At 45.1% G+C, this 24,010-nt stretch overlaps 2 protein-coding genes across 10 annotated transcripts in view; one reads left to right on the forward strand and one right to left on the reverse strand.

Moving 5' to 3' along the window:
• On the forward strand, positions 1–1,759 carry BRD3OS (BRD3 opposite strand). Its single transcript, XM_026062067.1, has one exon. It carries the CDS (start codon positions 1–3, stop codon positions 268–270), a length of 270 nt encoding a protein of 89 aa, XP_025917852.1. The 3' UTR covers positions 271–1,759.
• Positions 1,760–4,556: 2,797 nt separating this feature from the next.
• The window catches only part of BRD3 (bromodomain containing 3), a 46,194-nt gene continuing 26,740 nt past the window's right edge, over positions 4,557–24,010 (reverse strand). For 3 of the 9 annotated variants that reach the window (XM_026062004.1, XM_026062005.1, XM_026062013.1), the window contains 7 exons: positions 17,038–17,226; positions 15,698–15,826; positions 14,569–14,760; positions 13,466–13,701; positions 12,641–12,933; positions 10,611–10,769; positions 4,557–10,084 (listed from right to left, as the gene is read on the reverse strand). In XM_026062004.1, the coding sequence (XP_025917789.1) occupies positions 9,969–10,084; positions 10,611–10,769; positions 12,641–12,933; positions 13,466–13,701; positions 14,569–14,760; positions 15,698–15,826; positions 17,038–17,226 (1,314 nt within the window). In that variant the 3' untranslated portion in view covers positions 4,557–9,968. Of the gene's footprint in view, positions 10,085–10,610; positions 11,099–12,640; positions 12,934–13,465; positions 13,702–14,568; positions 14,761–15,697; positions 15,827–17,037; positions 17,227–24,010 lie in introns of those variants that run through there. The other 6 variants (XM_026062006.1, XM_026062011.1, XM_026062012.1 and 3 more) reach the window with 6 other exon arrangements.

A 24,010-nucleotide genomic window follows, 5' to 3' on the forward strand; every position in this document is an offset into this window, starting at 1 on the left:
ATGACCGACAAAGTGCTGAACGGGCGGGTGCCGCTGCCTGAGAAGGCCCTGTCGGAGGGCTACGCCCGGCTGCGGTACAGGGACACCTCGCTGCTCATCTGGCAGCAGCAGCAGCAGAAACTGGAGTCCGCCCCTCCTAACACGTACTTGAGCCGGAGCCGGAGTATGTGGTACTCGCAGTACGGCAACGAAGCGATCCTGGTGCGGGACAAAAACAAGCTGGATGTCTCCAGGGACACCGGGCAGTCTAAGTTTTGTGCTATTATGTGATTTCAGGGGCTTTGCGTCAGCAATCCACGCACGGAGGCGAACCAGACTTGCATCGAGCTGGGAGAGTTTGCACCGTGCTAACGATAGGCCCGTGGCTAAAGCAGCGCGTGCAGGATAGGTCAGAGGGGCTGTCTGAAGTTTGCAGTTATTTTTGCGGTTGGTAGCATCAGATTTTGCATGACGTTGAGTGTGTGTAATGAAAACAGTCCCGCTCAGGAGTTCGCGAGACTCCGTTAGCTGCCTCTCGTCACCGGCAGGGTCCGTGCCGGAGCACGTGTTGCTCCTAAGCGGCTTGTGTGGCGTGAATAACGCACGCTGCCATTTGGGAACCATCCCCAGCAGCTGCTCGCGCTCACTAGTCCTCGTGCATTGCCGTAGTTCTGCAAATGCTGGTTGGGGACAAGCAAGTCCAGGCTGGTTTTCACCGAAAGACAGATTTTAGGCAGATTGTCTGCAAAAGTGCACAGCTGTTACTTGTTCTGCTTGCCGTGTCTCCCTTTAATTACTTACCTGGAAATGGTCTGTGACGACCTGGTTATGAAGTGAAAAGATTTATCTTGCAAAGGGAGGAGGGAAGAACGCATTGACAACTTCATCTGAGCCTTCAAAATACCTGGCAGGAGAAGCGTGCAACAGTTTTGTCCTGTGCAGAGCAAAATGCCCCTTCTGATGCCACAGTTTGGTATTATGGAAATAACAGTGAAGGACGTGACTTTCTGGAGTCAGTGGAGCCGACTCCATTCACGCAAACAGATCCGCAGCCCCAGGAAGGCTTGCACAGGTCTCAAGTAACGGCTCAGGAATGAACCCTCTGAAAGGGAGGGACAGGCTTAAGGGAGCAACAGGCGGAAGCTACTGTAAACACACACATTTCCCGCTAAGAGACGTAAGGAAACTTGTAAATAGTTACATACCTGCAGTCAGAGATCAGTTACAGAAGAAAACAGTCTGTTAAAGTTTGCTTAGTGTTTAAGTCTTAACGTAAGCAGTAGCTTGGAAGGATTTCCTAACTCTGGTTGGGTGACGCCTCTTGGTTTAGTACATTTGGCACATATATTTTAAAAGTTGTGTCTCGGAATGTTTGTTTCAACTAACTGAAGAATTTTTAGGGTGGAAAAACTACTACAGTTTTACCTGCTGGGAACGAAAACTGCTCTCAGGTTCTTGTTTCTATTAGAGCTGAGCCCCAACTTCCTTCAGGAAAGATCAAGCCCTGAAGAGCTCGTGGCAAATTCAAACTCAATCCACCAAGCACCTAAGTATTTCCTAAAGACGTAGCAGCACTGCTTTCAGGGGCATTAATTATGTGCCTAGAATTAAGCATTTAAGTATAATATTGGGCTGGAGTCACAGATACCTGTTTGCGTCCTGCTTAGGACTTGCCCTGCGGCGTGCTGAGCCCGGCGGCTCATCCAGCAGAGCAGTTGGGTATACGCTTAACTTCAAACAACTGTTTTTGATGTTGACTTCAATATGGATTAGTCACCTGTCTAAAATTAGGCACACTCATTACTTCTGTCTGTTGTACTGATCTAAAACCTCTCCCTTTAAACTTTTTTCAAGCACTTTATTTTTTTTTTGGGGGGGGGGGAATATGATGAAGAGGAATCTTCTCCACCCCTCTGCTGTATGGGTTAAATGCTAAAACTGAGAAACACTAAAGTGAGCTGATCTCGATGCGCTGAGTAGAGCATAGCTGTTCTACAGCGAGATCACAGGGGCTTTATGTACTCAGCACTGACATTAGCATGTGTATTCACTACAAGCCATGGGCAGCTCAGTTTTTAATGTAGTTATTTATGCATGTATTGATGTTTGGTACTTTGTGTGCTCAAAAAGCTAAACCTGCTAAGATGGACATCAGTGCTTCATGGATCTGTGCACTGTATTGCACACCTGAATAGTCCTCTTGATCTTGCCAGGACTAGCTCTGGCTGAGAAATATTTTGGGGAAAAAAAGCCTTTAATAGGATTCACAAAACCAGCTAGACTCAGAAATCTGCCCGCAATGGTGGCAGTGACTCCTGTACTGAGCACGCTGTTGAAGGCAGGGCATCGCCTGGGACGTGCCACCCACCCCGGGGCTCCAGCCCGTGGCTGAGCGAAGGGGTCGTTATTTATACGGATGGGCAGGAGGCTGGTCCAGGAGCTCCCCGGGGCACTGCAGGTAGGAGGCTCCCTGGGGAGGCAGGAGAAGCAGGGTCAGATCCTCTCCAGCAGCCCGGGGCAGGGTGCTAACTCAGAGGTTAGGGAACTGGGGAGAACAGCAGCGTTTCCCCAAAGCCAGCTGTTCATTTTCTTTACTTTTCTTATAGAAAAGACATTTTAATTTTCTTTATTTCAGTAAGAAAGTTGATTACTATGGTATAATCAGTCCCTTTTTGTTTATGTGGCTGGTAAACCAAAACTCATTTATTTAAACAACGTTAATTAGGACTATTCAAGAGTAAAAACTTAAGTGTGTGCATAAGTTCTTTCAACCTTGAGGCTCTGCATGACGGTACAAGAAAAGAGCGTGGCTTGTTCTTCCATCTCTCTCTCTAACTGTAACCGTAGTATTTTCCATATCTGTGTGTCCTCATTAGTCACAGCAGGTTTGTGGAGTGGCTGCTATGAAGTGAGCATTTCTGTAAGCCAGTTCTGTAGTGCTGATGCACTTGTTTTAAATGCAGTTGTAGCCTCTTTGGTAAAGTAAATTAAAATGATTTGAATGCATCATTGTGAGCAGCTGTTTTTCTTTTCCATGTTAATCACTTTAGCACATGCGAGGATTACAGCTATTATCAGGCACAATCCCAGCCAAGGCAGAGGAGCGAAAGCTCAGCATATAGGCAGTTCTTTCTAATTAGGAGCTAGGCTAGTTACTGCTGGAGCTGCGGGCAACCATCTCCCTTTAAAGAAGCCACACCATTTTCCCTGCAAAGGCTGGCCGCATCCAGGGGATGCTCCACTGGGGGCTCTTTGGCCCAGGTTCCCGATCCCAACGGCTTCCTGCAGACTCAGGGGTGCCACATGGAGGAGTGAGGAAAGCCCCTGGACCTCACACCCATGGAAACCTCTACAGCTATGGGTATCAGCATGAGCCGGATCAGCAAACTAACCCCCTCTGCCCTCCTCCAGGTCTGTAAGAAGCAGCGCAGTGTTGATGCACCAAGACATAACTCACTAGCAAATACTAGAGAAAACATCCTACAAGGAAAAAGTGTAGGATTTGGGGTTATTTAGTGTAAAGGAAAGAGAGAGAGAGAGAGGACCTAGGAAGAATCCTCAACTACAGGAAAAGGCGGTTGCAAAGAGGAGGACTGACCCCTTTGCTATGCCTACGGTATTTCAGAGGTGTCACACGGTCACCTGCAAGAGGGGAGGCCAGGGTTTGCCTACAGCGAGGATGGCAAAGCAATGAGCCATTTGGGGAGAAAACCCTCCGCGGGAGACTTTGAAGGGACAGGCTGCACAAACATTCCCGTGGGGGCAGATACAGCAGAGTTAAACCGAGAGAACAGCTAAGTAAAACAGGGTTGCTGAAACCTTAGAGGGATCATGGCTTGTAAACCCAGGGAGCAGGGTTAGAGAGAGATTAACCCCCGGGGAGTCTGGCTGCCCTAACCCCTACCGCGCTAAGGAAACAGCTACGCACGGGCAAAAGCTAACACAGCCACGCCAAGGGGCATCCCCTCCTCCAGTGAGCAAAATAGGTTTTGGCCCCCATAGAGGAACTCGGAGCCCCTGCTGTGAACGCGATGGGCCACTGCAGGTCCTCATCGCTGCCCGCGGCAGGTATGGAAAGGCGAAGTGCATCTCCTGCACGTCTCCTCCGGCTGCCACCGCTGCCCGTGCCGGCAAGAAATTCTGCTTCCATCAGCTCTTGCTGCTTGAAAGTGGCTGTCATTAAACCTGGGTGAGATTTTCATCTCTGTTTCAGCTGAACTTACCCGAGCCAGACTTGATTCCTACACGAGCTAAGGCCCCTCAGATCCCAGGCTTCGAGGACGGGGATCCCAGCCTTTTCTGGGCTGCGCCGGCGCGCTAGAGCGAGCTGAGCGCCGTGCGGCCGTGCCCCAGGCGCGTGCGCCACCAGCGCTCGCGGCAGCCTTGCAAGATGACTTCCAAATTATTTTAAGGCTCGTGACACCAGGACTCCTACTATATTTACGTTTGTCTCTTGGCACTAGTAGTCAAGCGATTGCTTAATCAAAGCCCTGTAAGGTTTCAACTGGAGCACATACATCATCGGAGAGAAAAGAAACGAAGAAAGGGAGAGGAGAGGGGAAAACACGGTATCAAACTGCACACACAAAACAATTTTTTTTTTATTATGAAAACAAAACAAATGCCCCAGGACCAGGGTCCATGATTACCAGTAACATCAAAGATTACTTTCTAACTCTTTTTTTTAAATTCTGTTGTGTTTGAGGCTGGCAATTTGCAATAAACAAGCTAAACTACTTACATTGACGCATTTTTTTTTTTAGTAACTGACATTTACAGGAATATACTAGAAATGGCACTAAAAAGTTTTAAGAAAAAGAGTTACGGTAAATTTGCATGCACATCATACAGAAAAGTAACAGTTTTTTAAATATTAAAAACAAAAGGAAAAATAAAACAAAAATACAACAACGAATCTTTCTGGATTGGTTATGCCAGTATCAGGGATAAGTTCTAAGTGGCCTGTGTCAAATCCTAGCTGGTGGTTTGTTTATTTTTAAAAACGACATTTAAAAAGATATGCAAATACCATTTTTTTTTAAAAAAAGCATCTCATTGTTTTACAAGCAAGATAATGCTGCTAGTGTAATGAATCCTCGTCCTAAATTTATCTCCAACAACGCAGAGCTTGCCCACAGTTAGCCCTAGTGGTAACTGCCTGTGTTTGAGAACATGTATTTTAAAATCCAGTACTAAAAAGGTTGTGGTTTTTCTTTGTCATGCCCCAATCCCTTCCCCCTAGCTCCAACCCCGACTTTAAAAAACATCATTCCTTTCAAAACAAGGAAAAAAATTAAAAACTGGTCTAAGAGTCCCCGAAACAGAGAAAGAACTAAATTAGGTAACTGCAGTCTGGTTCTACCACATAGAGAACATGGAAAGAGACCTTGCTGGGTAACTAATTTGTGTGTGTGTGTGTGTGTGTACATAAATATATATATATATACACACACACACACACGTGCTCGTGTATGTGGGTGTGTGTATCTATTACACTCACCCTCACAAACAACAGCTATGGAGCTCTGAAATATCAGTTCTACAGTTACAAACCCTGTCGGCAGGAAAGTTTAAAATCACATCAATACAAAACTGAAATTATCGTGTATAAACAACGTTTGGTTTGCGGAAAACTGTCGTACTCTACAGACTCCTTTAGCAGGTGAATGAGGGCGTGAAGCCGTGGGCTGCTGCTCTCCCGCTGGTCCCGCTGAGCCTACATCGGATGGTATGCAAGGAAACAGGCTGACCGTACAGGCAGGTACAACTTGACAAAGCTTTGACAGGTGCAGTAATGCCGGCTGATTGACGCTAGGTCCAGTCAGATTTTTGTCAAAACAGGAATTTGTCAGAAAAAGATTGTTTCCGTAGAACTATTTGCATGGATACATATGAAATCATACTGATTTCAGTGAAATCTCCCTTGGAAAACAAAGTGCAACTTTGCTCATTCAAGAAAAATTCTACCATAAAATTTTCAAAATTTTTTTTAATTCTGAAGTTTAAAAATGTGATTTCAAATGTTATTTATATCACTTCAAAGTTATTTCATGACATCTGTGCTAACATGCCATGCAATACAAACTCAAATAAAGGTTCTGTTTTTTCAGTTTCCAACTCATTAAGGGCAGCTGCTACTTACTACGGACTGAAAACATCTCTTCTTTCCTGGAGACACTCTGATCTGACGACACAAGAGGCCCCACTACTGACATGTCGGGAGATAACGAAAGCTACAAACAATATGAAAATGAAAAAACCATAAGAACAACCTTTTGAAATGAAGAGTCACCATTTCTTTTCCCCTGAAACGAGTGTCACGCCAAGACGGATTTCTCTTGTGAACTGCTATTTAACGGGAAACACCTTTGCTTCCATGAAAACAAATGCAGAAACTTCCCACTGAAGGGAAGCCCAAGTCCCAGCTGGCTACGCCAAGGATGAGCGCGTTGCTGTTCTTCACGTCTCCATTGAATCCCCAAGCTAGGCCAGTTGGGCCACCTAAAGCGGGGACCCTCCTCCAGCGCAGAGGCCCCTTTCCACCACGCCGCGCCTCAGCCACAATCCTTCGACTCTACCTTTCCACCGCTCGCAGCGGGCAGTGGGAGAGACGTCCGAATCCTAGAGGAACACCTGCCCCCTCGCCGCGGTCCCCGGCCCTGGTGCCAGCGGACGCGGCGCGCTGCAGAGGCAGGTCCCGGTCCCCGTCCCCGCACGGCGGCGATGCTGGCGAGAGCGGCTGCTATTGTTACGCCTGAGCCTCCCAACGGCTGCTGTTCTCCGCGCAGGAGCAAATTTCTTCCGGAGCAAACACCGCGTTAAGTCAACAGTATACCTCAGATTAACGCACACGGCAAAGGGTTTCAGCGGGGGGGGGGGGGAAAAATGGGAGCTTATTTATCCACTTTGTCATGGTATTGAATTAGTTGGTAATTATTTTAATTAAAATACTACTCAGTTTTGATAACGCAAGTCTCAGGTAACAGCAGAAACAAACCAACAAACCCCAAGCCTGTTTAAAAAAAAATTGTTAAGCTCTCATTAGGTGTATATTACATTTCCTCATAGTAAATTCTGAAAATATATTACTAAGGGTCTGTCTAGGGAAGAATTTTAAGGGCAGAATTAAAAAAAAATATAGGAACTAAAAATTAACTCCATTTAGGGACTGTTAATGGAAAAGGAAAATCATTAATTTCAGTAAGAATCAGGATACCCTAGTTTATCCATTTTCAAATACTATGGGCAACCCAGCCTGCAAAGACTCAGCGGGCTCCTGCCGATGGGCCAAGCACCCCAGTGATTTCAGAGCGAGCTGGGGACGTCCAGCAACTCGGTGCCTCGAGGAGCAGAGCATCTCCGACTCATCCCTTAGCAGAACATGATAACGCCCTTCTAGAGCAAGCTGCAGAGCGTGTTATTGTCACTGTACGATTAAAAGACATGGGCAGAGCCGCATCAGCTGTACGAGACACGCACGTGACTATCCCCTGCTGCACACACCTTTCCTGAAACGCCCATCTTTGAAAGACGGATGTTTAAAGACTGGTGCAAGACTAAGCTCCTTGCCAGTCCCATGGCCTAGAGGTCCAGCTAGTAAAACCTCAGTGAACAGGCAAGGAGTGACTGGCAGCCGAATGCAGGTGCCATGAGAAGTGCAAACCATGGAGGGCCACCAGGCTGGCCCTTCACCTCCCCGCCTCGCGGAGGAACGGACACACCAGACAGCACCCGGCCCAGCACGCGGGCTCCTTATCCCGGCTCGCGGAGGCTGAGCCGGCAACGGAGATCACGTGCCGGGACTTACGAGTCCTCCAGGGCCATTCACATACATGAAAAATAAAAGCTGGGTGCAATCTGCAACTCCTTACGAAGGACAAGCATCACCATCGGGCCTCCGGCGCGCTGCTAGCGGAGACCTCAGCGGGATGAATTTTAGGGCTGCCGCAGGGTAGAGGCAGCCTTAGGGACCGGTGCTGGGAGCGGGAAAGGCATAGCTTTCTGTTAAACTCTGTATACATTTTTCTTTACAATAAAAAGTTAAAAAGTTAAGAATTTACAATAAATTTCTGCCCCTCAGATTACAAATTTTATATAATGATAGAACTGGTGTTTTCCTAAAACTGGATTAGAAAAGAAAAGAAGCCAACACTGTTCTATCAAAAAAAAGAGAGAGGGATAGAAGACCTGTGGAAATATCACAGAGAAAATAATGTGCTGCATCAATTCTATCTACCTGTACTTCTCCCAAATCTGTACAAAACAGGAAAAAAGGGAGCTGAAGAGAAGCAAAACCAAAAATGAATACACAAAACATGATAGAGCACCAGACACACAAATAGACTGGACTGTAGCACCTATAGGTAAAAAAGTCCAATGTATTTAAATAATGTCTCAGATTTTTATTTGCTTTTTTGTTGGTTTTCTTAAATCTAGTTCAAACCACTTTAAAAAGTCTGCAATTCTGCTGCAGTTCATAATGCAGCTTTGCTTTTGTTTGTTTTTTAAAAAGTTTTAAATGACCAATGGTATTAATAAATAAAGTACTTATATATACATGAAATTAGGGACAGTGAAAACGGAGTGTGTTGCAGCAGTGCAGGTCAAAACATTAGGCTGGACTCATAAAAAAATTGCTAGCCTTAAAAAAATTTTTTCTTCCTTTTTTCTCCCCTCTTTTTTTTCTTTTTTTCTTTTTATTATCATTATTATTATTATTATTATTATTGAGGTAAACGTTTCAGTGTCTGGAAACCTGCACCCTGTGTGACACAGAAGCAGCGTTCCCTTCCTAGGAGCTCATTGCTGATACAAAGATAAGGAAAAAAAACCCAAACAAAACCAACATCCCTCTCCAATTCCCCTGTCAGCTCAGCCTCAGCTGGAGCTCAAATGCTCCTTTATTTTAAGCCCAGACTGAGGTGTTTGTCATGGAGAAGGTACTTAAGCACATGTCTAATCACGAGCATGTGACTTGTCTTGGTCACTCTGCAGGGATTGCTCTTTGAGGTCCAGCTGAGAATTTTCAGCCAAAACATGTTTTTAATTAAAAAAAAAAAAAAAAAAGCATTCATAGAGAGTGTCTTTTTCCTGGAAGTTATCTATTTTTTGTTAAAAACAACAATTCCGGGAAATCTGCGAGTGTCCCTCGCTCCCTTCTTCCCAACATTTCCCCAAGAAAAATGAAAATGTTGAGTGGAAAAACAAACAAAAAAAAAAATGCAACCACTCCTATTGCTCACATGCTTAAAGTTAAGCTCATGCTTAAATACCTTCCTGAACAGGTGCCTATGCCCCTACCAAGTTAAAAAAAAAAACAAACAAAAAACATGTTAACAATCCACAGTACATGAGAATTTTTTTTCTTTTTTGTTTTTATGTAAAAAGATGATAGCATCTGACATTTTCATCACACTGTAGACTTTGAGATTAAAAATACTAGTGCTAATAACAAATACACCAACTAGTTCAAAAGCTAACATCTTTCAGATACAGTACCATTTTACAGAAATTTCTTTAAAAAAAGATTTTTTCCTTGTGTGAGCCAAGTGGGCTTATTAAAAGGGAACGTTTTGGGAGAGAGGGGAAGGGGTGGGAGGGAAATGTACTACAAACCTCACAGGACTTTCTAGTGATCTCTTGCTAAGAGCTCAAAGTTCTTCCATTTCCCACCAACCATCTTCAGTAAAAATGTATTTTAGAGACTTTAGGCAAAGGGAACTATTTGCCATAAAGTCTAGTCACACTCACGCACACGCAAAGATCTTTGACCTATTAAAAGCACCCCCCCAAAAAAATGGAAGATACCTTTTGTAACACTGAATTAAAAAACAGAATAAAATGAAATCAGAGTGAGAACGAGAGAGAAAAAAGAAAAGGAAACCTGACCACCGTGGAACAAGAGCGGTATATTAACGCGAGAAGGGAACACTGCAGAGTACTGGTGAGGGTGATGTCCATTTTGTGTTTTGTCTGTAAGTGTCCATAAGTCACTCCGAATCGCTGCTGTCCGAACTGGAGCCGCTGGAGCTGCTGCTCCCCGACTCCGAGGAGCTGCTGCTGCTGAGCCGGGAGGGGCCTCCGGAGGGAGCGGAGCCGGATTTCTCTGCGGGGAAGAAGGCAGCGGAGCAGTTATTTGCAAGATCGTGAACTACCCACGGTTTGCTCCTCCGGCTCTGGCCCTCCGCAGACCGTGCCCGGGCACCTCCTGCCGCAGCCTCCGTCGGCCGCAGCTTGGTTCCTGCCTCCTTTCGGCACGGCAGCCTATTTCCCCGCGGCCGTCGCTCGCTGGCCGGAGGCTTGCCCGAAGGCTTGCCCCCTCGCAGACAGAGCTGCCCTGCAAACCTTCGCTCAGCTGCAGCTCGCACTGCGACCTCGGGCACCCAGCAGCGACCCCCTCTGTGTCCACGCTGCAACGTTAAACTGGGGTAACTCTCACCAAGATAAACCCAAGGCTAGCGGAAGACAGTAATTTTGCCACAGTGACAAAAAAATTTTCTGGCTTCTGCTGCCTTTTTCTTCTTCCAAACTAGATTCTTCCGTCTGAAGTTTACCTGCATCTATCAATCCTTTGCTTCTGCCTACACACAACTCTTCAGGCATCATTAGAGCAGTAAAACCAGAACCATTACCTTTCTTTGCAGGTTTCTTGTTGTTGTTTAGCTGCCCGCTGACATCCTGTAACCGTTTTTCTAGTTCTTTCTTCTTTTCCTGAGCTAACTCTTCTTTAGACTTTGCTGCTTGCTTTTTTCCACTTGCAGCTGTGGAGGAGGAACGCATAATTTCTGAAACTGCATGGTTGCGGGGGAAAAAAAGAGTGGACATCACTATTTTACAGGGCATGTAAATCTGTGAGACCACTCTGCAGTGACACTGCAAAAGTCAAGTGACCACACAGCAACTACACATCCCAGATAAAAGACAACACGCAAAGTTGTCTAGATCATCCAATCACCATCATCCTGTAACATGCACTTTTTAAAAGAGACCTTCTGCAATGTATTTTAGAAGATAGAAATATCCGTGTAATAACCTTGTAGTTATGGGCTACTTACCAGCCAGTTATATGGTCAATAGTTACACATTTGTAATTACAGAATTGTTACATGGGTTTTCTGCCCTGTAAAATAAAGTGTCCCATTAAAGATTGTCAGAGGTAAGCATCTGCCATTAAAACTTAAGAAACCTTATACAAGAATAGAACGGTGTTTTGTTATGTTGCTTTAAATATAAAACAAAAACAAATTAAAAACCGACAGTAGCAAAAGCTAGCAGATGACAGGAACGTAGCTGTATCAGTTGCATTGGACATGGTAAGAAGTATCAACAATACTCTCATGCTTCTGAACAGAAGAAATCCCTCCAAGGAGGAGTAATTGAACACAGGCGTTGGGCCCAGCATCAGGAGCAAGACAGAGGCCTGACAGTCTGCCTGATCCAGCAAGCAAATACCTACATTTCTATGTACTGCTTTAAGTACTAATTAAAAAAAAGAAAAATTTTTTTTTTTGGAAAGCACACTTGAAGAGGGTGTGCCCCTGAACCCTGAGCATTTCAGTAAGCAGCAGCGAGCAGGGGAGTCCGGCTGTTGTCAGGTGTTAGCACAGTCTCTGCAGTCCGGACAAGGCCAGCCTGCCAGCGCGGGGTGTGCCAGTCGCAGAGGAGCGGGAGGACGTGCATCTGAGGTTATCTGCGTTACTCCAGGCTTTGGTTCCAAAATAAAAGAATGCTTTCCCATTCCTAACAACTCTGGAAAATCTTTTCCTGAACTATACCAGCAACAAAGGACTCCAGAAAAATCAAACCAGTCTATTAAAAAGTAAAAGGAAGGGTCAAAGTGTGACCTCTTCTTCGGCCTGCCTGCAAGGCGTGTGCTGATGAAACGGAGGTGCTCTGCGAGAGCTCTGAGTAGCTATCATGTTCTGCTTTTAACAGGATCACTCTCTTAACTGAGCAGTGGATGGACAGAGCCAGGACCACTTTCGGTAAGCAGCACACGACTGTTATGCAGCTGCAGCTAAATTCTCAAGGGGCTGCAACAATTCATACTCTTTGGGGATGAGGCACAGAGAAAAGCCTGTACCATATCCTTGCCGGCACATTAACATTTACTCTCTGATTTGACAGACACTGAGGATAATGTGGGATGTCCAGGCCATCTAGGAAGAGCAGTTTTAGAGCCAGCATGTAACTCAGACACTTACATCCAGAACTCACACATTACCCAGGTGACTTTGTGCAAGTCATTTATTCCCTTGGTGCTCTGGATTCCAACCCTGCTTTTTATTTCCTTCCTAATTAGGAGATAAAGCTATTCAGGATAAGAAACTGATCCTTCCAGGTGCGTGCATATAACACCTAACAGAATGAGACTGAAACCTCTGTCAGTGCCTTCCAGACTCTAGATAAGCAATAAAGAAATCACACAGGTCTTGCAGAGGAACAGAGTAGTCCCTCCAGGTCTCCATAGGATGACATCATGGGAAGAAAGAAAGAAAAAACAGAAAGTTTCTGCGTATTTTCTTTGGGAAAAAAGAATCTCTAAAAATCCCTGTCATCACATACCCAACAGCTGGATAAGAGAATCCCAACACACATGCCCGGACTCCAAAGCTGAGCCCAAGAGCTGGTGGGGGAACACATGCCCCAGGAGGTAACTTACAAAATGGTTTCCTTTGTTTTTTCTGTAAACAAGATTTCACGTATCTCTCCAGTTCTCGTAAAGTTGTGGGCTTCAATGTTTCAAAATCTATTTCTATCTCATCGGGGTTGGAGTCCCTGAGGGAAGGTTCCCGTGACTGGATGATGTGCACCACCCTGCCCAGCTTCTCTCCAGGCAGGCGGTTGATGTCCAAGCTGAGCTGTCGTTTCTCATCATAGGTCATGGGCAGACCTTCCTCCTCCTCGTCGGAATCATAGGTTGCAGACGCCTGTTTGCCTCCTTTCTTGGGCTGCCTAGGGGGTTGGCAAGCATGGAAACATTCATGGGTATACAGGAGCAATGAACTCTCTTCTACTCCCCTTGTAACGAACATCCCCATGCTTTCGACTTTGAACCTCTAGCCAGATGGTTTGAACAGTACCAGGACTTCTGAAAGAGTTCAGAAATCTGAGATCAGCTGTTCCCTTCCTATTATATTTTGGCCCTCCAAGGCATGACAAGAAGCCCAAGTAGCAGCAGGGGGGTAGCAATGAAATGGCATGTTCTTGCTGGCTGGGCAAAAGGCAAAAAGCAAAACCTTATTTCAGAATCCCTGCCTGATCACTCTCAGAGTCGTACAGTGGAAATATGATGGCTCCACTGCCAGCTCTAATTTAAAAACTCCCTGGAGATGCCTGGGAATGGGGACGCTATTCAGTAGTGAGTTAACTGCTCTGACAACTGAGCTTCACCAGGGAATTCAATGGAAAGAGGAGGGATAGGAGAACAGGGCTGAAAGCTCTTGGCATTCCCACCTGAGGCACCTAACAGGAGGCAAGCTCTCACCTGTTAGCTGTGGTCGTGCTGTTTGCTTTTTTAGCTGGGGCTTTCTTCTGCTGGGTTTGTTTTGGTGGTTGAGCAACCTTGGGTTTCTTCTCCTCCTCACTTTTTACTTTGTGCTTCTCTTTTTCCTTCTCTTTGTCTTTCTTTTTCTTCTCTTTTTCTTTCTTCTCCTTTTTTTTCTTTGGTTTGTTCACCGGTGCTTGTGACAATGCAGCTAGCTGCTCGTGGACAGCTTTTAGCTGGTGGAGAATAATGAAAAAAATAAGTCAGACTTCAAGGTAAAGATAACTAATGCCTCCACCTCCTGATACCCTTCCTCTGCATTCCACACAAGTATATCCCAAAGTTAGTGATCAAGCACAATCTACTGATTGAACTCAGGCAACTTTGCTTGATTTGAAATCGTTCTTTAGTACAAGTCTGCAGAAGTTGACTCCCAAGTGAAAACTTAACTCTTAATTTTTATTCGCCCCTGAAAAACGAGTTAACATAGCTTTATCTAGAGTACCAATAACCTGCACTCCAGAATCCTGGGTTCTCTTCTCAGCTCTCCTACTGGCTTGCTTTGAGACACCGGGTAAGAAATTTTATTAACATTTTGTCATATTACAGTAGCAGATACAAACACTACCACATTTAGCATTGTATATCTGCATAATAAGAAAGCCCCTGGCTTATGGGTTGACAACCACAACAGTCAAAACAGCTCAGTTTCATAGCTAGGGAACAGGGGGACAATAGGCCACAGGAAACTTGTGGCAGATTTTGTTGTGCCTGAACTCTCTCACACAAAATGGGTCTCAGTTCTTCCCAGATCCCTTGTACTCTGTGCACCTTCATTCATGACAGCTGAGTACTTTGGGATCCCAGAAGGAAGCACAGAGCATCAACACTAAGAACAGTTATGCCAAAGAAAGTTAACACAATGTCAAAAATATGCATTTTTCATATCTGAGAGTTTTTTCCTTGAGCTGGCAGAAGGGGAGATCGCTCTGCTGCATCCCAGCATGGATGGGTTTTTAAGAACAAAATTAGACACTTCTTCCTGCTAAGTTCTTTCTACCACCCAGGCATGCATACACAGACACACAGCTTGGCCATTTTACCTGCTCCTGGAGCTCTGCTAGCCGAGTCGCTCGCTCTTCTTCCGAGTCAGAGCTATCCGAGTCGGAGGAGCTTTCCTCGCTGCTGTGACTGCTCTCTGTGCTTTTGCTCACCACTGGTGCTGTTGGGGGAGGCGCAGGTGGGGTCTCTGCAGGCTCATCAGGCATCTTTGCAAACCTCATCTCAAAGACATCCTACAAAAAGGGGAAAAAAAACTGTTGACAAGAGCAGCCTCAGCCAGAACGTCCTCACTCTGGCTTTTAAAACATACCAGGCACCACACCATGGGTAAGGGTCTTACTTTGTTGGGCAAGGTGCTGTACAAATAAATAATGAAGATAAGCGCTCTAGAGCAGGGGTTGAAATCATCATGGTAAGAGATGATTCCTCCTCTCTTGAAGGAGGAAATGAAAGGCTTGCAGTGGGTTAGAACTAGACTCAAAGTTTTCTGAATCTCCCTCTGAGATCCATTTTTGGATGGGAAGGTTGTGGGAGGGTGACAGGCTCTGCCTCCTGGGAAGCTTCTACATTTTCCGTGCAGTGGCTACTGCCAAAGACAGGCATGGGACTAAATGGATCCTAGGCTTGATCCATTCTGGCATTTCTAACACGCTTCCCTCTGGGTTTGCTTCGCTTTCCGCTGCTCCTCTGCTCAGTGCTGAGAGATCCCTGAGCTAGTCTTTAGCTCTTGCACAACGGTCAGGCAGGAATCCAGCCTTCAGATGCCGACAGCACAGCTGGCCTCAATGCCAGAATACCCTACCAACAGGCTCAGGCACTGGCTCCAGGATTGTGCGTGGCTGGCACTGTTTTCATTCCGCACAATTTCTTCCAGCTCTAAGGTGTGTGTACAGAGGAGTAGATTCTGTAAGCCCAAGGAAATTCTCCTATTACTTTACACAGCAACAATTAAAACATTTTTTGAGCAGAACATGGCTTGCGGCCATGCCATGCAAAGAGCACTGTGGTTCTGCAGCAGAGAGCATCTATTGGGGTTCTTTCCAAGGACTGGAGGAACCACAGGCTCTCCCTTGCTGGTGCCGAGGACAGATCCATGCTCAGATCTCCAAACAGTCCCCCTTACAGCTGAACTAAGGGTACTCTGAAAGATGCATCTGCCAACATCTTTACCTGGAGCTTCCTGGCCATGGCTACCACTTCGTGGTCTGGAGGATTGTACTTGTAACAATTAGAGAACATTAACCGAATATCTGCCGCAAAACCTTGTGCGTCCTGGTATTCTCGACTGTCCATTTTTTTCTGCAAACAAACAAGCCAAAGGGAAAGGTGAGAAAAAGCCGTAAGCAAAAGGCATTTGTAGCAACTACACGGAGGCATGAACATCATGCAGAGAACTCAAAACAGCTTTGAAAAAAAAAAAAAATCACATTTGTCTGAGAGAACAGTAGTTAGAAAAAATCTAAAATGATAAAAACCAGGGTTTGCTGGCTCAGAAACTAATGTAAGCAAGGAACATGGATGAGAAGAGCGGAAGTCAACAACCAACCAATTACAATTATACGAGTGCCTTACATGTATATTTCTACGTGATTTTTTTTCCCCCCACACTTCTGTAGATCTGAAAGGGCAGAAAAGATCATGACCATCCACTCTGACCTCCTGCTAATACAGGGCATGAATTTCGCTTGGTGATTCCTACAGCACTTACAGTTAAGCTACAGCATCCACTCACGATTTAAAAAGTTCAACTGAGAGAATGGATACAGAATTCACCCTTTAGGAATCTGTTCCTAATGTTATTTGGTAATGCAGTGAGGACAAATATCAGGAGTTAAGTATTCGCACCTGGTTTCTTTCTCCTATTTTTCCAGCTCTCACTTTCATCCATTGCACTTGCTGTTTGGGACTGAATGACTTGGGTTTACAGAACAGTTTACAGCATTCCCAGAGCTTAATTGATTTTATGCATATATTACTACTATGCATAAAACCTTAACTTTGATTACTCCTACCAAAAGGGAATTAAAAAAAAAAAGCTAACACTAGATTTCATTTGCATTTGAAAGTTCTGGGTTTAAAGAAATACTCTATTTGCCAAGCATTTGCAGGCCTCCCTTTTGCATCTCTGCTGCACCTGTATCCCTCAGAGAAGTGAAGGAGCTGCCTGGCAGACAGGCTGCAGATGTCTCCAGGGCAGAGAAGGGGTGCTGGGGTCTGTAACCCAGACTAGATGTCTCAACACGAGCAAAATTCCCTTTCATTCAGTGGAAGCTAGAGATCACAGAACAGTTGATATAAAGGTCCTTTCCAACCTCATCTAGTCCGAACCCCCCGCTCCAGCAGGGTCACCTAGAGTAGGTTGCTCAGGACCATGCCCAGACAGCTTTTGATTATCTCCAAGGATGGAGATTCCACAACCTCTCTGGGCAACCTGTTCCAGTGCTCAGTCACAGTAAAAAAGATTTTCCTTATGTTGTATTTCACAGCTACATGTTAGACCTTGTAACTACCTTAAGAGTATTGAAATGGCTCCCAGAAGTGCTTTTGTTCTGAAGAATGGGGCAGAATTTCACCTCCAGCGAGGTAGCTGCAGCGGGACCTGCACGCAGGGTGATAACATTTCTGCAGCGTTCCCTGCTGGGCTGCAGCCAAACTGCTGTCAAACTTCTGTCATGAGACCTCGTTCTCTTGGCGAAAAGCTAGAAGAAAGAGCTGGAGCTCAGAGCTGCAGCACAGAGATGGAAGGGGAAATAGATTTGTGCTCCTCCAGTCTGAAGGAGAGCTGGCCTTGTTTGAAAAGCGCTTCAGGCCAATTCCAAAGCAAAACGGTATGTTCAAAAGAAAGGGACCATTTATTTTAAAATACGTCTTATTGCATGAAAGGCTTTTTTGATGCGCTTGTATTTGTTTGGCATGCTCAATGGCTGATTATAGCCTACCAAGTACATTTCAGTGTCTGAGGCTTCACTTGCATCCAAAACCAATGTTTTTTTTCTAGCCCCAAAGCATTTTAATCTGTGGATTTTTTTTTTTTGTTTTCTTGTAAAGAAAAATTAACTTGACAAAAGAAAGAAAAGAGTTTAAACTGATGGAGTGGAATATCTCTGGGTGACAAATTCACTTTGAGATACTCAGCTGCTTAAAAAATTAGGTTGCATTTACAATTGCAAGTCAGAGAGTCATGAACAGCAGGACTGGAAGAGGCGCTGGGAGGCCTGCTAGGCCATGTTCTGCCCCATGCAACTTCTACCACAGCAATCTCATTTTTCACTCAGCAATCAATTCTATTGTTTAAAAAATCATTAATGTTCAGGAGTTTGTTTCCTAGCATATAACACAACTCTTACTCTAAGGTATGTCCTGCCCTGTACACGGTGGATGCAGAGAAAACTTGTTGTCTCCCCTTTTACAGCAATCTTTTTATGTTTGAAGACCTAACATGTCTCCCTTCCTTCTTCTCAAGACTAAACCACCTCAGTTCCATCAAACTGTCCTCAAAAAGCACGATTTCTGAACCAGCCACCGCACTCCCCAGGACTCTTAACAAGGAAGTTGAATCCAAGTGATTTGTCATTCAATGTCCACATTACGGCTTTCTAGTCCCTGTCCCATAATTCCAGCATATTTTTAAATTCAGGGTTTCAGGACAGGAGGCCGGGGCAGCCATGCGGCATGGCTTGCAGGCAGTAGGGCAGGTGCTGATGAGGGCTAGGGCCAAATAGTTCGAATGACCGCAGCAGAGAAAACACTCTCTCCATCAGTTAGGGAGGACTCAGCCTGATTTCTGGGGGCCTAATTGCACCTTACAGAAACTGCCTCAACAAGAAGAGCTGCTTTGTGAAGCCCCTTTTCTATTACCTCAGAAACCCTCTAGAATAGGCGTAATTAAAGAAATCTTTAAGAATTCCCTGAAAGAATGTCTCCTTACTTTAAAAACCCCAGACTCAGCTGCTCTGAAACCACAGCAATTCATTGCAAGAAAATTAACTGACTAGCATATTTATATCCCCTGAGGTAGTACTTTATTCCAAAAGTAAACACTTCATACAAATCCTCTTACACAGTGAGGACTATTGCTTGCTCACCACTGCATAAATAAAAGGCAGAGACATCTGTATTGCTGCTGCTGTGACCCAAAAGCCAGAGGAAAGAGCTGGAAGAGATGCTCCGAGCTGCACCTTGGCGTACGACAGTTGGTCCCTGGCTGCCCTTGCTCAGGGCAGAAGTGCAATGCTGCTAGAGCAGCCAGGTTCACAGCAAGCGTCGCACCTACCAAGGGGAAATAAGGCTGCTGCCTCGGAGTACTTACAGGGCAATCCATGCCTGTCTCCCTCTCTCCCCCTGCTTTTATCCTTTCCTCTCCCTACTCCAAACAGTTCTGCTCTTTTTTCTCACCTCTGTGATGACTATCAGAGCACTTATGTGGAGCTGTGCTCACTGATGACAAACCTCTGGAGACTTCTCCCTCAGTCCTAGCTCCAGCACGGTGCTTCGTCGCACCCCTTCATTCCCTGCTGCAAGAAGCCCACAGTTCAGCTATAGCTCCTCAACCTCTCACCTGCCACAGACAGTCATGACCACCAACCTGGCTCCTCCACCACGCACTTGGAGAAAACAATCTCCAAATCCTTCTGCAGCACACCTTTGCTTGCTGCACAGCTCGAGTAAAATGCTCCTACACGAGGGACATTCCCTGAAGAAAAAAAATCAAACCTCATATAACCAGAGAACTAAAGTGACAAGCGGCAGGCATTGTGGAATCTATTTTAGCTACAGTAATGTTTATGTTTAACTTTCTTACATAATTCATTCAAGATTAGTTTGAAGGCCATTAGTGGTACCACTTTACCACAACCTTTGTCACTTGTGCATAATTAAATCTAAAACCGTTCAGAGCCATAGAGAAAGCCACCTCACACTGGAGAATTACACTGCCTACAAATGGCAGGTTTCTGTTCCATGCACTTAATATATTATATACTGCATCTCAGAGAAGTCATGCTATTATCTACAGGCCAAGAGCAAAAGATAATAAAACTCTTCATAAAAAAACAGTACCAGACAGCACTTCAAACAAGTTTATTAAGAAAAATTCTACCATGTGGAAAGACTCTACTGGGTCTGCCACTAATTTGTCACCAGCTTTCTGTCCTATGCTGCTAAAGTACAGAAGGAGAATATCACCCACACTTGCAGAAAAAGTGCAATCGGAGATCTATGCTTTTAAAAAGAGTAAAATTAGGACTATAAAGAGATTCAAGTGTGAAGAAGGCGTCAATCCAAGGAATCACAGCACTGCACGTAGATTCTGCAGAATACAGCACAGAATCCTTTCCAAAGAGAAGCCACCAAACCACGTCTCAAAAATACATTATTCATATGCACGTTCCTCTGTTAGAACAAATGTAAACTTGATCTCAGCAGCTTTTAGCTTTTGCAATTTTCATATTGTCTTTGCAATTGCTGATAGGGATGGTGTATATTTCCTGCTCCTCACTTTCCTTTTAGCCATAAAATCCTAGAGCAGTGTAACTTAGAGGAAAGGAAAACAGGATGCAGAAGGCATAGATGGACAACACAGCTTGAGGGCCTTCAGTTACTGGGAGGCAACTTCTCCTTCAGATTGTTGTGCCAAGTGCATATCCTATGTTATGTGATTATAATATAGCTGGAGCTTGGTCTTAGAGTCCCAAGTGGACCATGATTGGAGAACTGCCTTGCTAATAGCAAAATCCATTGCAGAAATCTCCATGACAGTGTAACACATGCACAGAAATCCAGGCAGGTGCCTTGATAATTGTAAGCGTTAAGGTGATGTGCGAGGACAGGTCTGATCTGGGATCTGGTGGAACAGCAGAAGGGCCTCAGGCTAGAATATGGCCCATACTTTCATTTCCTCTTCAAGACAGGTGTAAAACCCTTCAAAAGATACATAGTTCTCATGTCCTCAGTTGTACGAAGAGCTGAAAAATTCTGCAACTCCAAAGGGAAAGTCCTCTGTGTGTTTGATACCTGCCTGTGAAAGTCAGAACCAAAACATCTCATGGCCTGTGGCAACTACTGTGGCTGTGCATTAAGAAGCATGAAATGAAGTCTTGGGTTACCAACTGTCCTTACCAACAGTGCATGATCTTCTCAGTTCTGCTGGCAGTCTGTCAGTAAGTGATGTGAAACTTCAAGGAGTAGTAATAGCAACTCATAAGAGTAGCTAGCAGAAGGGTATGATTCCTTTCCTACCAATCCCGGTCTTTTCAGAACATTGTTTCTAGGGTCCTACTGAAACTACCTGATCTTTTTCTCAGCAGCAGAGACTAAAGATATGTTGGGAAAGTGTAAAACAACGTTAGTAACGTGGAAGTCATTGTGATACCGTTTGTGTGCCTGCAGTAACTGGTCTTTGTCATTCTTGTAGGAGACCTTACCGCATTGAGAGTGAGGGCTCCCCTATTAAACACACATTGCTGCATATTATCTATGATTGGGCTCCTCAGTAGCCTTTACAGGAATTTGCAGAGCTTGGGTTGCCTACCTTACAAGGTCCTTCAAGGCTCTAAAGCTGTCCAAGTTTGGGCTGAAGGGGGACACCACAGGCTAGGACAAGGTAGCTCCTCTATCATGGAAGTCACATCCTGGAAATGACTTCTCCATGGCAAGGTAAGTCCTCTCCTTCCAGAGGGAAAGACCTGAACATAGATCAGGGAGAGGCATGCAATGATGAAGCCACTAAAAATCAGATCTGGAACATTATGACCTGCCCTGGAGTAACTCAACTGCCAGCACAGCCATATTAAGAAAAAAAATACCACCGAGTTGCAAAGGAGATACAAAATAGCAGCTTACACGTGCAATACAGCCCTGCAAAGAGGACTTCTCTGGTACAAGCAATAGGATATGAAGAGGTAGGTGGTTTCAGAGCTGACGGAGGAGTCTGATGAAAGAAGTTCATTAGCTGTACTGGCAAATATGTAAGCGCAGCTGGTTCCTTAACTGGATCTGGTAGAGCAGATGAATCCACAACTAGGTGCTGACAGAGTTAGTACAGTCTTATTTCAGTTGGACTACGAAGTTGCTCAGTGCTTTGGACTAAAATGGTATCAGCAGAAATGTTACACTGGTGCAGACAAAATGACAGCAGGTTGCTGAAGGTACAGTAAGCTTCTATAGAGAAGTTACAGTATTAAATTGCTGATGCCTGAGCAGAAATTGGTGTGGTAATACTGGATCTAACATGAGCAGCCAGGAGAAGAGATGCTGAGGGGTAGCTCAGGTGCTTATCTTAAGGATATCCTGGGCTTGTCCAGATTGTCAAAAGTCCATCTTGAATCAAGGTGACTAAGAACTGAGGAACAGCAAGATATTCAGTCCTCTATCCCTTGACACAGAGCTCAAAGAAAGGCTTACATGTGCTGAGTGAGCACCCTCAAGCAAAAAGTTATCCTGGCTCGAGCACTTGAGGTTCATTCTCTTATCCATTAAGGAATGTGTATATGGCACTAGAATTTGTGCAGAAAAAGGATCTGGGTTCCACAATATCCCTGAACAAAGCCTTGATGAAGTCAATGGAAATATCAGCTTTGACAGAGTCAGGTTTTCACTCCCAAGGTCTGTAGGGGGTGATCTAGCAGGCTGCGAGGTATCTCTGGAGAGACCCACAGCATTCAATGAAGTCAAGGAGATGTGAATGAGCTGAGAATAGGTCTGTAAGGATGAGGTTCACCAGCAGTCCCACTGAAATCAGTTCAATAACTGAGTGAGTTGATCTGGAATGTGGCCATCTAATGACTTGTTTTCACAGGACTAGTAGAGAAAAGGCTATCAATAACTGTCCGTCCCTCTAATCCAATAATGAAAAGAGCAATTGCACTGATCGAGAGACGCTTCTTCCCATCTCAGTCATTACTGGAAAACAGACATCCTTGAAACTCCGTTAAAACTACTGGACAGTTTACAGACTCTTAGAACAGATTTTGACATGTAGCCTACAAGAAGCCTGGGCAGACGTAACTGTGTGCACAGTATACATAACACCATATATCAGGGTACCTGACAGCACCTAAATACTGCACCTCTGATCTGATATACAGAATAATACTGACAATCCCATTTACAACCTGTTACTGCTCACAGCCCAGTCACTCTCGGCCTGGCCTTGCTCTCAGCAAAGCCACTCAAAGGAACTAGTGACTTCTGGAAGGGAGCAGATCAGAATGCATGAACTGATCCTGTTTTGAGCATGAGGCAGGAATACATAACCTCCTGAAGTCCCTTCCAACCTGAACTATCTTATGATCCTGTGATCCAAACCATGCGGACAGACCTCCAAGCTAAGTGGAGAAGAGTGACTTCACTGCAAAACCAAGTGAACGAATTTCGACAGCAAGGCATAGAGTCATGTTATTAATAAAAAAACATGCAAGGACTAAGTAGGCCCCCAGTACTGGCTATCCAAGATCAGCCAAATGGCAGATGCATCACAGTGCCGAAATGGAGGGGAACTTCTCCCTCCATCATCCACGCTCAGAGCAAGAGAAAATGGGAACTTACTCAAGAAAACATTGGGGCCTTCCTCTGTCAGCAGAACTGTAGAGCCAGCCACCAGTGTCCCAGTCTCCCAGACTACGGCATTCAACTAGCCCTTTCTCCTGCTACTACCATTGTGGTTTAGGCTCCCTCTTCTTGCCTAGAAGCTTTCCTCTCCATACAGCCCTTGAAGCAATTAATACATTCCAAAAGCCACTGAACCCATTCCCACAGGCTCTTGGTCTTGACTGGTCTCTACTTCAGGAGAGCTTCCCTGCGCCTATTTCCCTTTCTCCTGCCAAAGCTAAAGCCTTTTGTTTTCAGCTCACCATTCTTTCTCTCCTCTCCTCCCAGGAGCTTGTCGCAGGCCTTTAACACAGCTTGGCTCCATTACAAGTCTAAGACAACACTGTCTGTTGCACTGGCTTATGTAAAAAAAAGCAAGGGCAGTGCAATCTCAGGAGAAGAAAGGTGCCCAACCTTGACTCCACCACAGCTTACTTGCAACACTTTTGCCAACACAGAGTTGGTCCTATCTGTATGAACCCAATCAATAATAATACTTAGCAGTACCTTTCAGACCACAGTCCTCACAACAGCCCTGTGAGGTAGGTTAAGTATTGTTATCCCCATGTTCTAGATGGGAAAACTGAGGCACAGAGCTGCAGGAAACTTGCCCAGGATCACAGCATCAGAATGGTGATTAAGACTCAGACACTCTTGGCCTAATCCTCAATGCACAGGCCATGACAACTATGTTCTTGCCACTAAAAATTACTACTATGAATACTTCTAAATTACTGCACCTGTAGTAAGAAACCCTGCAACACCATGTCCGAGTGACATGACACATCAGAGCATTATGCACTGCTTCTAAGTCTTGCGTAGGATTTGCCAAAGAAGCTGGAAAGAATCAGGAATGTGGCCACCCTTTGGTCACCTGGGCATTTTAGACAAACCCAG

The sequence above is a fragment of the Apteryx rowi genome, unplaced genomic scaffold, assembly GCF_003343035.1.
Source record: "Apteryx rowi isolate R43461 unplaced genomic scaffold, aptRow1 scaffold_19, whole genome shotgun sequence".
NCBI lineage: Eukaryota > Metazoa > Chordata > Aves > Apterygiformes > Apterygidae > Apteryx > Apteryx rowi.

Excerpts from the sequence above, each read along its gene's own strand:
- BRD3OS (XM_026062067.1), top strand. The coding sequence starts at position 1 with ATGACCGACAAAGTGCTGAACGGGCGGGTGCCGCTGCCTGAGAAGGCC.